At 47.4% G+C, this 17707-nt stretch overlaps 1 protein-coding gene across 1 annotated transcript in view; it reads right to left on the minus strand.

Moving 5' to 3' along the window:
* Positions 1 to 3692: 3692 nt before the first annotated feature.
* Positions 3693 to 17707, minus strand: part of CHM (CHM Rab escort protein) — a 63427-nt gene continuing 49412 nt past the window's right edge. The window contains exons 10-15 of the mRNA XM_072122936.1: positions 15620 to 15724; positions 14773 to 14836; positions 14267 to 14363; positions 12208 to 12300; positions 4442 to 4605; positions 3693 to 3887 (exon numbers count right to left, since the gene is read on the minus strand). Of these exons, the coding sequence (XP_071979037.1) occupies positions 3693 to 3887; positions 4442 to 4605; positions 12208 to 12300; positions 14267 to 14363; positions 14773 to 14836; positions 15620 to 15724 (718 nt within the window). The remainder of the gene's footprint in view (positions 3888 to 4441; positions 4606 to 12207; positions 12301 to 14266; positions 14364 to 14772; positions 14837 to 15619; positions 15725 to 17707) is intronic.

Genomic DNA, 17707 nt, shown 5'->3' on the forward strand with positions numbered 1-17707 from the left:
CTACTACATGATCTGTACTCAGAGATATCACTGTGTTATCTGTGGTGTTACATGGGACTGCAGGACACATCTATTACATGATCTGTACTCAGAGAGATATCACTGTGTTATCTGTGGTGTTACATAGGACTGCAGAAGACATCTACTACATGATCTGCACTCAGAGAGATATCACTGTGTTATCTGTGGTGTTACATAGGACTGCAGAAGACATCTACTACATGATCTGCACTCAGAGAGATATCACTGTGTTATCTGTGGTGTTACATAGGACTGCAGGACACATCTACTACATGATCTGTACTCAGAGAGATATCACTGTGTTATCTGTGGTGTTACATAGGACTGCAGGACACATCTACTACATGATCTGTACTCAGAGAGATATCACTGTGTTATCTGTAGTGTTACATAGGACTGCAGGACACATCTACTACATGATCTGTACTCAGAGAGATATCACTGTGTTATCTGTGGTGTTACATAGGACTGCAGGTCACATCTACTACATGATCTGTACTCAGAGATATCACTGTGTTATCTGTGGTGTTATATGGGACTGCAGGACACATCTACTACATGATCTGTACTCAGAGATATATCACTGTGTTATCTGTGGTGTTACATAGGACTGCAGGACACATCTACTACATGATCTGTACTCAGAGATATCACTGTGTTATCTGTGGTGTTACATAGGACTGCAGGACACATCTACTACATGATCTGTACTCAGAGATATCACTGTGTTATCTGTGGTGTTACATAGGACTGCAGGACACATCTACTACATGATCTGTACTCAGAGATATCACTGTGTTATCTGTGGTGTTACATGGGACTGCAGGACACATCTATTACATGATCTGTACTCAGAGAGATATCACTGTGTTATCTGTGGTGTTACATAGGACTGCAGAAGACATCTACTACATGATCTGCACTCAGAGAGATATCACTGTGTTATCTGTGGTGTTACATAGGACTGCAGGACACATCTACTACATGATCTGTACTCAGAGAGATATCACTGTGTTATCTGTGGTGTTACATAGGACTGCAGGACACATCTACTACATGATCTGTACTCAGAGAGATATCACTGTGTTATCTGTAGTGTTACATAGGACTGCAGGACACATCTACTACATGATCTGTACTCAGAGAGATATCACTGTGTTATCTGTGGTGTTACATAGGACTGCAGGTCACATCTACTACATGATCTGTACTCAGAGATATCACTGTGTTATCTGTGGTGTTACATAGGACTGCAGGTCATATCTACTACATGATCTGTACTCAGAGATATCACTGTGTTATCTGTGGTGTTACATAGGACTGCAGGTCACATCTACTACATGATCTGTACTCAGAGAGATATCACTGTGTTATCTGTGGTGTTACATAGGACTGCAGGTCACATCTACTACATGATCTGTACTCAGAGAGATATCACTGTGTTATCTGTGGTGTTACATAGGACTGCAGGACACATCTCTGCTGCGCTGCATGATGGGAGTTGTAGTGCTTTGTGGTAATGTTACATCAGATATATACAGAATGGTCTGCTGCGTCTCCTCCGTCCTCTGGCAGCAGATGGCTGGGGCTGCGCAGGTGACATCTATCGCAGCAGCATCTGGCACCAGCAGCGGGAAGCGACAAGAAATTAAGGAATTTGTGAATTTTCAGAGATGTCAGAAACAGCGGCTGGAAATGAAGATGAATCCAGCAGCGGATGGAGACATGATGGAAGAAACAACGCAGTCCCATGATTTATCCTTATAACACAGCTCCGCTGACACACTGCTCCAGATCCCCTGCATAATACATGAGGATATTTTCACCTCCTGCAGCCTCCACCAGGGGGCGCTGATTCTGGATTATTATTGACTCCCAAATTCCATATTTATTGATTTAAAGGGGAGGGGAGATTCAGCAGAGGCGTAAAGTACCGCCCACAACCGCGTGTCACATGACGCTACCATCCAATCACAGGCACATAAAGGAGTTTTCTGGATTGGGGGCTGTTAGTGTAACAGTTTCTATTACCCCTCTTATTGATTATAGGGGGCGAGCGTAGGAAAAGGAAGTTTCTAGGGGGTTAAAGAGTCCAAATCCTTCTGTGTCTCTTCCGGGAAGATTGGGACTAAAATAACCTAATATATAATTGGTGAAAACACAAAAAGTTAATTACAGCCCATTCTACAAGTCAGAAATACCCCCTGCCTGTATATCCTGTGTGAGAGGTAGTCACAGCCCCGCCCCCTGCCTGTATATCCTGTGTGAGGGGTAGTCCCAGCCCCGCCCCCTGCCTGTATATCCTGTGTGAGAGGTAGTCACAGCCCCGCCCCCTGCCTGTATATCCTGTGTGAGAGGTAGTCACAGCCCTGCCCCCTGCCTGTATATCCGGTGTGAGAGGTAGTCACAGCCCCGCCCCCTGCCTGTATATCCTGTGTGAGAGGTAGTCACAGCCCCGCCCCCTGCCTGTATATCCTGTGTGAGAGGTAGTCACAGCCCCGCCCCCTGCCTGTATATCCGGTGTGAGAGGTAGTCACAGCACCGCCCCCTGCCTGTATATCCTGTGTGAGAGGTAGTCACAGCCCCGCCCCCTGCCTGTATATCCGGTGTGAGAGGTAGTCACAGTCCCTCCCCTGCCTGTATATCCTGTGTGAGAGTCACAGGCCCAACCCCCTGCCTGTATATTCTGTGTGAGAGGTAGTCACAGCCCCGCCCCCTGCCTGTATATCCTGTGTGAGAGGTAGTCACAGCCACGCCCGTATATCCTGTGTGAGGGGTGGTCACAGCCCCGCCCCCTGCCTGTACATCCTGTGTGAGGGGTGGTCACAGCCCCGCCCCCTGCCTGTATATCCTGTGTGAGAGGTAGTCACAGCCCCGCCCCCTGCCTGTATATCCTGTGTGAGGGGTGGTCACAGCCCCACCCCCTGCCTGTATATCCTGTGTGAGAGGTGGTCACAGCCTCGCCCCCTGCCTGTATATCCTGTGTGAGAGGTGGTCACAGCCCCGCCCCCTGCCTGTATATCCTGTGTGAGAGGTGGTCACAGCCCCGCCCCCTGCCTGTATATCCTGTGTGAGGGGTGGTCACAGCCCCACCCCCTGCCTGTATATCCTGTGTGAGAGGTGGTCACAGCCCCGCCCCCTGCCTGTATATCCTGTGTGAGAGGTGGTCACAGCCCCGCCCCCTGCCTTTATGTCATGTGTGAGAGGTGGTCACAGCCCCGCCCCCTGCCTTTATGTCATGTGTGAGAGGTGGTCACAGCCCCGCCCCCTGCCTGTATATCCTGTGTGAGGTAGTCACAGCCCCGCCCCCTGCCTGTATATCCTGTGTGAGAGGTAGTCACAGCCCCGCCCCCTGCCTGTATATCCTGTGTGAGAGGTAGTCACAGCCCCGCCCCCTGCCTGTATATCCTGTGTGAGAGGTAGTCACAGCCCCGCCCCCTGCCTGTATATTCTGTGTGAGAGGTAGTCACAGCCCCGCCCCTGCCTGTATATCCTGTGTGAGAGGTAGTCACAGCCCTGACCTCTATCTCATCATAGATTGTAAGCTCTTGTGGTGATTGGTATGAGGTCATACAGGTGAAGTGCAGGACATTTGGGACATAGTTTAATGACGGAGCAGAACATATTTATATATAAATGACACATTGTAGCAGGAGATAACAGTCTCTGGATCACTCCTCAGGAATATCAGGAGCGCTCTCAGCCGCTGCCTCCGCACTCAGGTCCACGGAGGGGCCGGACTCCTGGGGCCCCGCCTGCGCTGGCTCCTGGGGCCCCGCCTCCCCGTCATAGATTATGTCTTCTGGGTTTGGAGCCGGAGGACAAAACTCCTCATCCGGAAACATCTGCCGGAATATCTGCTCCGCCTGCAAAACACAAAGATCCAGAAATCAGGAGGTCGCCCTGATGTAGCAAGTCATCTGCTCCTGGGAAAGCTGGGTGGCATGCAATGCTGGGGCATTATAGGACACACATGCAGCTATTACGAGACATTGGTGGTCATTTACTAAGGGCCCGATTCGTGTTTTCCCGACGTGTTACCTGAATATTTCCGATTTGCGCCGATTTTCCCTGAATTGCCCCGGGATTTTGGCGCACGCGATCAAATTGTGGCGCATCCGCGCCGGTATGCGCGCAACGGAAATCAGGGGGCGTGGCCGAACGAAAACCCGACGGATTCAGAGAAACCGCCGCATATTTAAAAAAAAAGTGTCGTGGGATACGCGCTTACCTTCACTCAGCCCAGCTCGGTGTACTCCAGTGCGTTCCGATGTTCTTCAGCGCAGCAGCGACATCTGGTGGACGTCAGAGGAACTGCCTTAGTGAATCACCGGAAGACCCGAATCCACCGCAGAGAATGCGCTGCTGGATCGCGAATGGACCGGGTAAGTAAATCTGCCCCATAGTGTAATAACCTCACCTGCTGCACCGCCGGATCATAACCAAAGCAGGAATCAGGACCACTGCACACATGGACATTACAGGGGAGACCCACATAGGACCCGCGCTCCACCCCCGAGGAGTCTCTCATATTAAAGTACAGAATCCACAGGACTCGAGGCTTCTCCTGCTCCACATCCACATCTACAGACAAAGAGCACAGACATCAGTAATAGTGAGTGCAGCTCTGGCGTATAATACAGGATGTAACTCAGGATCAGTACAGGATAAGTAATGCCATGTATGTACACAGTGACTGCACCAGCAGCAGAATAGTGACTGCAGCTCTGGGGTATAATACAGGATGTAACTCAGGATCAGTACAGGATAAGTAATGTCATGTATGTACACAGTGACTGCACCAGCAGCAGAATAGTGAGTGCAGCTCTGGGGTATAATACAGAATGTAACTCAGGATCAGCACAGGATAAGTAATGTCATGTATGTACACAGTGACTGCACCAGCAGCAGAATAGTGAGTGCAGCTCTGGGGTATAATACTGGATGTAACTCAGGATCAGTACAGGATAAGTAATGTCATGTATGTACACAGTGACTGCACCAGCAGCAGAATAGTGAGTGCAGCTCTGGAGTATAACACAGGATGTAACTCAGGATCAGTACAGGATAAGTAATGTCATGTATGTACACAGTGACTGCACCAGCAGCAGAATAGTGAGTGCAGCTCTGGAGTATAATAGAGGATGTAACTCAGGATCAGTACAGGATAAGTAATGTCATGTATGTACACAGTGACTGCACCAGCAGCAGAATAGTGAGTGCAGCTCTGGGGTATAATACAGGATGTAACTCAGGATCAGTACAGGATAAGTAATGTCATGTATGTACACAGTGACTCCTCCAGCAGCAGAATAGTGAGTGCAGCTCTGGAGTATAATATAGGATGTAACTCAGGATCAGTACAGGATAAGTAATGTCATGTATGTACACAGTGACTGCACCAGCAGCAGAATAGTGAGTGCAGCTCTGGGGTATAATATAGGATGTAACTCAGGATCAGTACAGGATAAGTAATGTCATGTATGTGCATAGTGACTGCACCACCAGCAGAATAGTGAGTGCAGCTCTGGAGTATAATACAGGATGTAACTCAGGATCAGTACAGGATAAGTAATGTCATGTATGTACACAGTGACTGCACCAGCAGCAGAATAGTGATTACAGCTCTGGAGTATAATACAGGATGTAACTCAGGATCAGTACAGGATAAGTAATGTCATGTATGTACACAGTGACTGCACCAGCAGCAGAATAGTGAGTGCAGGTCTGGGGTATAATACAGTATGTAACTCAGGATCAGTACAGGATAAGTAATGTCATGTATGTACACAGTGACTGCACCAGCAGCAGAATAGTGAGTGCAGCTCTGGAATATAATACAGGATGTAACTCAGGATCAGTACAGGATAAGCAATGTCATGTGTGTACACAGTGACTGCACCAGCAGCAGAATAGTGATTACAGCTCTGGAGTATAATACAGGATGTAACTCAGGATCAGTACAGGATAAGTAATGTCATGTATGTGCATAGTGACTGCACCACCAGCAGAATAGTGAGTGCAGCTCTGGAGTATAATACAGGATGTAACTCAGGATCAGTACAGGATAAGTAATGTCATGTATGTACACAGTGACTGCACCAGCAGCAGAATAGTGAGTGCAGCTCTGGGGTATAATACAGTATGTAACTCAGGATCAGTACAGGATAAGTAATGTCATGTATGTACACAGTGACTGCACCAGCAGCAGAATAGTGAGTACAGCTCTGGGTATAATATAGGATGTAACTCAGGATCAGTACAGGATAAGTAATGTCATGTATGTACACAGTGACTGCACCAGCAGCAGAATAGTGAGTGCAGCTCTGGAATATAATACAGGATGTAACTCAGGATCAGTACAGGATAAGTAATGTCATGTGTGTACACAGTGACTGCACCAGCAGCAGAATAGTGATTACAGCTCTGGAGTATAATACAGGATGTAACTCAGGATCAGTACAGGATAAGTAATGTCATGTATGTACACAGTGACTGCACCAGCAGAATAGTGAGTGCAGCTCTGGAGTATAATACAGGATGTAACTCAGGATCAGTACAGGATAAGTAATGTCATGTATGTACACAGTGACTGCACCAGCAGCAGAATAGTGAGTGCAGCTCTGGGGTATAATATAGGATGTAACTCAGGATCAGTACAGGATAAGTAATGTCATGTATGTGCATAGTGACTGCACCACCAGCAGAATAGTGAGTGCAGCTCTGGAGTATAATACAGGATGTAACTCAGGATCAGTACAGGATAAGTAATGTCATGTATGTACACAGTGACTGCACCAGCAGCAGAATAGTGATTACAGCTCTGGAGTATAATACAGGATGTAACTCAGGATCAGTACAGGATAAGTAATGTCATGTATGTACACAGTGACTGCACCAGCAGCAGAATAGTGAGTGCAGCTCTGGGGTATAATACAGTATGTAACTCAGGATCAGTACAGGATAAGTAATGTCATGTATGTACACAGTGACTGCACTAGCAGCAGAATAGTGAGTGCAGCTCTGGAGTATAATGCAGGATGTAACTCAGGATCAGTACAGGATAAGTAATGTCATGTATGTACACAGTGACTGCACCAGCAGAATAGTGAGTGCAGCTCTGGAGTATAATACAGGATGTAACTCAGGATCAGTACAGGATAAGTAATGTCATGTATGTACACAGTGACTGCACCAGCAGCAGAATAGTGATTACAGCTCTGGAGTATAATACAGGATGTAACTCAGGATCAGTACAGGATAAGTAATGTCATGTATGTACACAGTGACTGCACCAGCAGAATAGTGAGTGCAGCTCTGGAGTATAATACAGGATGTAACTCAGGATCAGTACAGGATAAGTAATGTCATGTATGTACACAGTGACTGCACCAGCAGCAGAATAGTGAGTGCAGCTCTGGGGTATAATATAGGATGTAACTCAGGATCAGTACAGGATAAGTAATGTCATGTATGTGCATAGTGACTGCACCACCAGCAGAATAGTGAGTGCAGCTCTGGAGTATAATACAGGATGTAACTCAGGATCAGTACAGGATAAGTAATGTCATGTATGTACACAGTGACTGCACCAGCAGCAGAATAGTGATTACAGCTCTGGAGTATAATACAGGATGTAACTCAGGATCAGTACAGGATAAGTAATGTCATGTATGTACACAGTGACTGCACCAGCAGCAGAATAGTGAGTGCAGCTCTGGGGTATAATACAGTATGTAACTCAGGATCAGTACAGGATAAGTAATGTCATGTATGTACACAGTGACTGCACTAGCAGCAGAATAGTGAGTGCAGCTCTGGAGTATAATGCAGGATGTAACTCAGGATCAGTACAGGATAAGTAATGTCATGTATGTACACAGTGACTGCACCAGCAGCAGAATAGTGAGTGCAGCTCTGGAGTATAATACAGGATGTAACTCAGGATCAGTACAGGATAAGTAATGTCATGTATGTACACAGTGACTGCACCAGCAGCAGAATAGTGAGTGCAGCTCTGGGGTATAATACAGGATGTAACTCAGGATCAGTACAGGATAAGTAATGTCATGTATGTACATTGTAATTCCCTGCTCCCGCTGTTAGTGTCTTGTATAGGTCGCCCCATGTCCTGGGGTGCGGGTGATCTGCATATTGGGGGGTGTCGGCTGTAGACTTTATACAATAACATATTTTGCAGCTTTGAAGAAAACTGGATTATATCTGATTGTTTTATTCCCGGGATGTAAAGATCACATGGAGGAGCCGGAGCTGAAATGTCACAGATGTCATTAGTACAAATGTCAGGGAGCAGCAATAAACGTGTGTGTGGGGGGGGGGGTAATAGATGGCGCTGAGCAGATGAGGGCCCCCAGCCCCCGATGTGTCTTCATATGATCACATGACGATGTACGGGAGATGAGACAAGAGGATGATTACAGGAGTCACTACCTACAACCAGACGTGTGGAAATGTGAACCTTCTAGATTAAAGCGAAGACTTGGGGAAAAAAGTTAAAAAAATGTATGTTTTTATCTTTATGCATCAGTTTGTTGGAGCACAAGGGGCGGGGCCATGTCTGGCTGGTGCACTGGTCATCTTCTCTCTCTGCTGCACACAATTGTATGTCACCACATTGCAAAAAAAAAAAAAACGAAAGAAAAAAAATCAGGTAGTCATGGCCCCGCCCCCGGTGCACTGAGAAGCTCATCTGCATAAATATATGCATTCATATTAGTAATTCCACTCCTCCCCCACACTATTAGGCAATAAGCCCCCCAAGTCGCATCCCGTGTCTCTCTAAGAAGACGTCTTATATTTAGCAAGTTTTCACATAGTTGCTCTTTAGGGGCAGGGCCACAGACTCCACCCCCTCCAGTAATGACACACCCATGAGGAGCACACATGCCACTATATGAGGATTTCAGGACCCTCTGACCTCAGGTCTGTGATGCTCTAGGATTTCTGGGCAGGAGACTATGAGATTTTTGCACAATCTTTGGACTTTATCTATGTGAATGTTTTTTTTACGTGGATATCAGCGAAGCCTTTTATCGTGTATTTTGTAAGGTCAGAGAATCGTTTAAGATGCTAATTAAACCCAGTGGCCTGTGAACGAGCAGCCCCCAAAAAACACTGAAAAAAAGTCCCGGAATAAGTTGGAAAGTTTCTGGGGGGGGGGCAGGATGAATGGCGCTCTGTGGAGCCGGTGACCTTGTGTGACCCCTGATTCATCCTCCGCCAGGATTTCTCCTGACATTTTAATTAAAAAACGACCGATGACTCGTCACCAGCGTGGGAAAAAGATGGGCAAACGCGTCCTGGGGGCTTCATGGGGCACTTACTGCTATACCAGGGAAACGGGGGGCTACAAGGGGAACTTACTGCTATAGCAGGGAAACGGGGGGCTACAAGGGGCACTTACTGCTATACCAGGGAAACGGGGGGCTACAAGGGGCACTTACTGCTATACCAGGGAAACGGGGGGCTACAAGGGGAACTTACTGCTATAGCAGGGAAACGGGGGGCTACAAGGGGCACTTACTGCTATACCAGGGAAACGGGGGGCTACAAGGGGCACTTACTGCTATACCAGGGAAACGGGGGGGGGGCTACAAGGGGCACTTACTGCTATACCAGGGAAAGGGGGGCTACAAGGGGCACTTACTGCTATACCAGGGAAACGGGGGGCTACAAGGGGCACTTACTGCTATACCAGGGAAAGGGGGGCTACAAGGGGCACTTACTGCTATACCAGGGAAACGGGGGGCTTCATGGGGCACTTACTGCTATACCAGGGAAACGGGGGGCTACAAGGGGCACTTACTGCTATACCAGGGAAACGGGGGGGCTACAAGGGGCACTTACTGCTATACCAGGGAAACGGGGGGGCTACAAGGGGCACTTACTGCTATACCAGGGAAACGGGGGGCTACAAGGGGCACTTACTGCTATACCAGGGAAAGGGGGGCTACAAGGGGCACTTACTGCTATACCAGGGAAACGGGGGGCTTCATGGGGCACTTACTGCTATACCAGGGAAACGGGGGGCTACAAGGGGCACTTACTGCTATACCAGGGAAACGGGGGGCTTCATGGGGCACTTACTGCTATACCAGGGAAACGGGGGGCTACAAGGGGCACTTACTGCTATACCAGGGAAACGGGGGGCTACAAGGGGCACTTACTGCTATACCAGGGAAACGGGGGGCTACAAGGGGCAGTTACCGCTATACCAGGGAAACGGGGGGCTACAAGGGGCAGTTACCGCTATACCAGGGAAACGGGGGGCTACAAGGGGCACTTACCGCTATACCAGGGAAACGGGGGGCTACAAGGGGCACTTACCGCTATACCAGGGAAACGGGGGGCTACAAGGGGCACTTACTGCTATACCAGGGAAACGGGGGGCTACAAGGGGCACTTACTGCTATACCAGGGAAACGGGGGCTTCAAGGGGCACTTACTGCTATACCAGGGAAACGGGGGGCTACAAGGGGCACTTACTGCTATACCAGGGAAACGGGGGGCTTCAAGGGGCACTTGCTGCTATACCAGGGAAACGGGGGGCTACAAGGGGCACTTGCTGCTATACCAGGGAAACGGGGGGCTACAAGGGGCACTTACTGCTATACCAGGGAAACGGGGGGCTACAAGGGGCACTTACTGCTATACCAGGGAAACGGGGGGCTACAAGGGGCACTTACTGCTATACCAGGGAAACGGGGGGCTACAAGGGGCACTTACTGCTATACCAGGGAAACGGGGGGCTACAAGGGGCACTTACTGCTATACCAGGGAAACGGGGGGCTACAAGGGGCACTTACTGCTATACCAGGGAAACGGGGGCTACAAGGGGCACTTACTGCTATACCAGGGAAACGGGGGGCTTCAAGGGGCACTTACTGCTATACCAGGGAAACGGGGGGCTTCAAGGGGCACTTACTGCTATACCGAGGGAAACGGGGGCTACAAGGGGCACTTACTGCTATACCAGGGAAACGGGGGGCTACAAGGGGCACTTACTGCTATACCAGGGAAACGGGGGGCTACAAGGGGCACTTACTGCTATACCAGGGAAACGGGGGGCTACAAGGGGCACTTACTGCTATACCAGGGAAACGGGGGGCTACAAGGGGCACTTACTGCTATACCGAGGGAAACGGGGGGCTTCAGAGACACTTATCAGGGAAGAGGGGTCCTCTGGGGGATACTTACCACTATACCAGAGGCTCTAAAGACACTTACTACTATACCAGGGAAACGGGGGGCTCCAGAGACACTTATTGCTATACCGAAGGGGCTCTAGAGCCACTCACCACTATACCAGAGGAACAAGGGGGCTTCGGAGAATACTTACTTCTATACCAGGGAAGCGGGGGGCTCCGGGGCACTCTTACCACCCTTGTTAGTGCCAACTCTCCATGGAATATCCAGGAACATCCCTGAAAATATTGGGGTCCTTCCAGTGTCCCAGTGATGAGGTTAGTGCTTGCAGTTTATAAGAGCTGGTGGGTCAGGGCAGTGACAAGTGGGTGTGATCATCAGGTTATGGTAGGTAAGCTGTGTGGGTGTGGCTTGGGATAAGTGGGTGTGGTTATCAGTATATAAGCACTGGGTATGGGGAGAGAGGAATGGGTGTGGCCATCACTACAGATTGATTAGTGGGTGTGGTCAACAGTGTATGGGATATAAGGTGGTTATCAGTTTATTATATTAAATGAGACAGGTGGGCGTGATCGGTGATAAAGGGGATGTGCTCATTCAACTGGTGGGTGTGGCCATCACTAAACGATATATCATAAAGCTGAAGTGGGTGTGGTTATCACTATACGATATATAATATATAACTGATACAACAAGTGGGTGTGGTTATCTGTATTTAGACATGGGGGTGTCACCACTACAGTGCGGTTATCAGTTTATGTCATGTAATAAGGCAGGTGGGTGTGTCCAGTGATCAGTGGGTGTGGACATCAGTATGTGGTCTATAAGCTTTATGCCCGTGATCAGTGGGTGTGGCCACATGTATATGGAATATAAGGTGTGTGTAGTGATCAGTAGGTGGAGTCATCAGTATATTACAAATAAGCTGTGCGTGGGTGTGGTCAGTGATAAGTGGGTGTGGTCATCAGTAAATAGTGGGTGTGGTCATAGTTATTGAGCAGTTTCCGTGACTTTTCTCACCTTCCTCCTGACACGTGAACATCTTCCTCACCACCGGCTCCAGATCCTCCCGCGCCGTGGTCTTTGTGGACGGACACGTGAGATGGACGAGATCTGGAATCAGAGGTGAAAGGTCACACAACATGTATCACACACAATGACCCGGGGCCCTGCTACATTGTATCTACAGCTTCCGGCGCTTCCCTGAGGCCGGAGACTGTGAATGGCTGAGACTTGTAGTTCCACAAAAACAACAACTGGCAACATGAGGACCCCGGGCAGAGGACGTGAGGGAGTGAAGTCCCGGATTTGGGTCTCGTGTTCCTCTCACGCTCGATGCGTCTCCTCATTAAGGCAACAAACAAAGCACAAAGCGCCGGCGACAAACACAAACATCGTTTGCTGCTACAAAGAGAACGTGTGATGCCCTGTGGCAATCAAAGGAGGGCGGACGTCTCCAAAGACTCCGCTCCACAACTTCCATAAACTTTTAATGAACCGGAGATCAAAGCCGCAGCGAGGTACAATCTCCTTTTCATGTTTAATAATAATTAGTCTCATCTGCTCCGGAGCTGTAATCCGAGCGCAGCCCCGAACACTGGGCCCAATGTGATCCCCCGGCCGCCATTATCCCAGCCACTGACACACGGAGACGCCAAAAACGGTAACAATGTAACAAAAACTCAGCGAGGACAAATCACTATCTATATTATATTGGAAGGGAAGAGAAAAGTTATCATCCAGCTTTCCCAAATGACTGAAAAGCAAAGCAAAGCAAATACATCCTTCATTTCCATCTCTCTGTATCAGGGGCATAATAATCACCACCCAGCTTTCCTCAAGTCCTGAACAGTGCCAAGGTTTATTATTCCATCCACATCATTGCCATTCAGCGACTGTAAATCTGGGTCATATTCCCTGAGGAATCCTAACCCTAAAATTCACCGTTCAGAAGTCTGGGAAAGTAGGGTGGTCATACTGGCTGTCTCCCAGCTTTCCTGCGCTCTTCATATCGCTGCCACCATGGGCAGAGTCCATCACAGCAGCTACTTGGGTCATCATTCAGCTTTCCTGAGCGCCTGAACACAGATAGGAACCTCAGGAAAGATCACTCCATTTCTTACCCTCCTCTTATTGCCTGGCACTCAGCTTTCCTGGGAAAGCTGGGTTACTATATTGGATGCAGAATAATTCAGTAGCCTGGATGGGGCAGATGCATGCCGCTCCCCACCCAGCTTTCCCTGTAAGTGATGCTATTTAGCAGATGAGGAAGACGTCGTTAAGAGGAGAATCATTAAGGAAAAGACTAATTGATGTAAAATAGGTTTTATAGATTTTTTCAGCAGCGAGTGATAAAATCATCATCATCTAATTTCCATGTCGCCTTCATCATGTGGTGTTTGACGGAGCCATAACCCTCATCATCCGCCCCCTGATTAGGAGTGATTTACGCAGGAGCAGCGGCATCAGTTACTGCGCTGCCAGGATCCGTCTCCAGGTAATTCTGCCGAGAGGAAGAGCGATGAGACGCTGAGCCGACTCCATCATCGCACTCCCGAATCTGCCGCCAGCCCCTGGTTCCGGTGAGCGGCCGCTCCCCATGATGGGTCTGTCACACCCCCCCCCCCCCCCCGCTGATCAAACACCCGGCATCTGGGAGGGAGGGGGTAAGAGAGTGGGCAAGAGGGTGGACGGGAGGGAGGGGGCGGCGGAGCAAGAGGGTGGATGGGAGGGTGGGGGCGGCAAGAGGGTGGACGGGTCGACGGTTTTTGGGAAGAGAGGGGCAAGAGGATAGATGGGCTGGAGGGAAGGAGCAAGAGGATAGATGGGCTGGAGGGAAGGAGCAAGAGGATAGATGGGCTGGAGGGAAGGAGCAAGAGGATAGATGGGCTGGAGGGAAGGGGCAAGAGGATGGGTGGGAGGGAGGGAGGACTGAGCAAGTGGTGGTGGCAGAGGCCTGGGGCAGGTATTGGAGGGAGACGACCTCAGAGAACATTTCTACAAAGGTGGAGGGAGCAGGGTCCACAGCAGCACAGAGCACTTCAGGAGAAGGGTGTACTGTAGCCGAGGCATTACTTACATGTATTCTTCATGCAGGTGTTAGTGGAGGAGCAGAGCTCGGTCAGGTGGACGGTGGAGTTGTGGTCGTCACCAGGGGGAACCGTCAGGACAGAAATCTATGGACGGAACAAAGATACATATGAGAGACTGTATGATCCGCAATGAGAATTTTCCAGAACATTCCTATCAGCGCAGGTTTGGTGTCTGGATCCGCTGTGGTTCCTGACACTGATTATAATGAACAATAACAATCCCGTTACATGTGAGTCTGGAGTCGCCGGTACACGACGGCCGCTCTATATAATTCCCAATTATTTACTAATATTCACAGCAAATTTGGTCTCAATTAAATCTCAGCCGTCGTCACAACTCAAGTCTAACATCTCGGCCATCTGGTGCCTCCCTGAGAAATACACAAGATGCGGAACATCTACAACAGCAGAACAACCAGATATAGGGAGAAGGGAGGAGGTCAAAGGTCAACGCCTGCATCCCCCTCCATACACAGCCCCGGACCCCACCTACCTCCTGGTCTGAATTCGACCTTAAGACAGAACGGTCAGTGATGAGGACGGCTCTGGAGATCTGCCTGCAATTACAAGAAGTTTATGGAAATTATCATTTTCTTATATATGTGCAAAGCCCAAGTTCCATCATCCCTGACCCCAGAAGCTCACAATCTAACCTCCCTATTATACACACAATGGGGCAGATTTACTTACCCGGTCCGTTCGCGATCCAGCGGCGCGTTCTCTGCGGTGGATTCGGGTCCAGCCGGGATTCATTAAGGCAGTTCCTCCAACGTCCACCAGGTGGCGCTGCTGCGCTGAAAAGCATCTGAACGCGCTGGAGTTCACCGGCTCGGGCTGAGTGAAGTTAAGCGCTTCCCAAGCGACACATTTCTTTTTTTAAATGCGGCGGTTTTTCCGAATACGTCGGGTTTTCGTTCGGCCACGCCCCCCGATTTCCGTCGCGTGCATGCCGGTGCCGATGCACCACAATCCGATCGCGTGCGCCAAAATCCCAGGGCAATACAGGGGAAATCGGCGCAAATCGGAAATACGTTGGGAAAACGCGAATCGGGCCCTTAGTAAATGACCCCCAATGTATCACTCCCATCATCCATTACCCCAGGAGCTCACAATCTAACCTCCCTATTATACACACAATGGGGCTTACTTACTAAGGGTTGCATGCTGCACTTTTGTCGGACTATCTGTGACCTTCAGGGACTGGGTAAGTAAATGTGCCCCAATGTATCACTCCCATCATCCAGATGGTGAGGCAGCAGGGGGAGCAGCTTAAATCCTCTGAAGCTGTAAATCAGACACAGAGTAACGCAGCCTCAGCTGTATATGTGCACAGCTCTCACCTGTATGTGGTCTGGGTGCAGACGCTCCTGGGCAGGTAACTGTCCTCTATGACCACGTAACGGCTGCGGATCCTCTTACCTCGACTGTCAATCACTGCTGTGCACCTGGGACACACAACACAGGGAGAAGGGGGTCAGAAACACACACACACATATATATATATATATATACACACACAATGCATACACACAAACACACTCATAACCATCATCATGGAGCTGATATATATTTGTATATACACAATTGTGTAATAAATGCAGTTTTTTGGGGAGGGTGGGGCAGTAATGGTGGGCAGCCCCCGGATTATGTCCTCTCATCATGGTCATGATTTGCAGTCAATACATAAGGAGGTCTGCGGGGGTCTTGGGGTTTTCCATCTTTTCCTGCTGCCAGGGGGAGAGTGCGGGTCATGCAGTGGCCTCAATTCTCCAAAATGACACAGTCGTCCTAATTGTATGACACACACCCCAACACCCCAAATGTTAGGATTGCGACCCCCTGGTCTTACTTATTAATCCTTCCAGTAGCAGTGGGAATTGTACTGCTCTACCGATCATCATGTTACATGAGATAGATGATAGATATGAGATAGATGATAGATATGAGATAGATGATAGATAGATAGATAGATAGATAGATAGATAGATAGATAGATAGATATGAGATAGATAGATAGATATGAGATAGATAGATATGAGATAGATAGATAGATAGATATGAGATAGATATGAGATAGATAGATATGAGATAGATAGATAGATAGATAGATAGATATGAGATAGATATGAGATAGATATGAGATAGATAGATAGATAGATAGATAGATAGATATGAGATAGATAGATAGATAGATATGAGATAGATAGATAGATATGAGATAGATAGATATGAGATAGATAGATAGATATGAGATAGATAGATAGATATGAGATAGATGATAGATATGAGATAGATGATAGATATGAGATAGATAGATAGATAGATAGATAGATAGATAGATAGATAGATAGATAGATAAACTGTAGGAAAGAGGCAGCACTCCAGGGTACGTGGAAAAGGGTGAAGCTTTATTCCATGTGCAACGTTTCGGCGTTTAAGCACGCCTTTTTCAAGCATAAGGTGCAAAGTGCATGTCCAAACATTTAAGGACCAAGCAAGCGACTGATTGGTCAGGATACAAAGTGACATTGTGCAAAGTACATGATAAAAAATCGATGCATATTTAAAGTGCTACATAAGATTTTGTTATATACATCAATGGGTATAACATAAGTGTCATAATTAGTGCAAACAATGGTGTAAACAGACATAGTAAAGAATAATAAAAATGCAGTCCTCCCACCGGTAGATAGATAGATAGATATGAGATAGATAGATAGATATGAGATAGATAGATATGAGATAGATAGATAGATATGAGATAGATATGAGATAGATAGATATGAGATAGATAGATAGATAGATAGATATGAGATAGATAGATAGATAGATATGAGATAGATAGATAGATAGATAGATATGAGATAGATAGATAGATATGAGATAGATAGATATGAGATAGATAGATAGATAGATAGATATGAGATAGATATGAGATAGATAGATAGATATGAGATAGATAGATAGATAGATAGATAGATATGAGATAGATAGATAGATATGAGATAGGAGATAGATAGATAGATAGATATGAGATAGATAGATAGATATGAGATAGATAGATAGATAGATATGAGATAGATAGATAGATAGATATGAGATAGATAGATATAAGATAGATAGATAGATAGATAGATAGATAGATAGATATGAGATAGATAGATAGATAGATATGAGATAGATAGATAGATAGATATGAGATAGATAGATAGATAGATAGATATGAGATAGATAGATAGATAGATAGATAGATAGATAGATAGATAGATAGATAGATATGAGATAGATAGATATGAGATAGATAGATATGAGATAGATAGATATGAGATAGATAGATATGAGATAGATAGATATGAGATAGATAGATATGAGATAGATAGATATGAGATAGATAGATATGAGATAGATAGATATGAGATAGATAGATA

Source organism: Engystomops pustulosus, chromosome 9 (assembly GCF_040894005.1).
Source record: "Engystomops pustulosus chromosome 9, aEngPut4.maternal, whole genome shotgun sequence".
In the NCBI taxonomy this organism is placed as follows: Eukaryota; Metazoa; Chordata; class Amphibia; order Anura; family Leptodactylidae; genus Engystomops; species Engystomops pustulosus.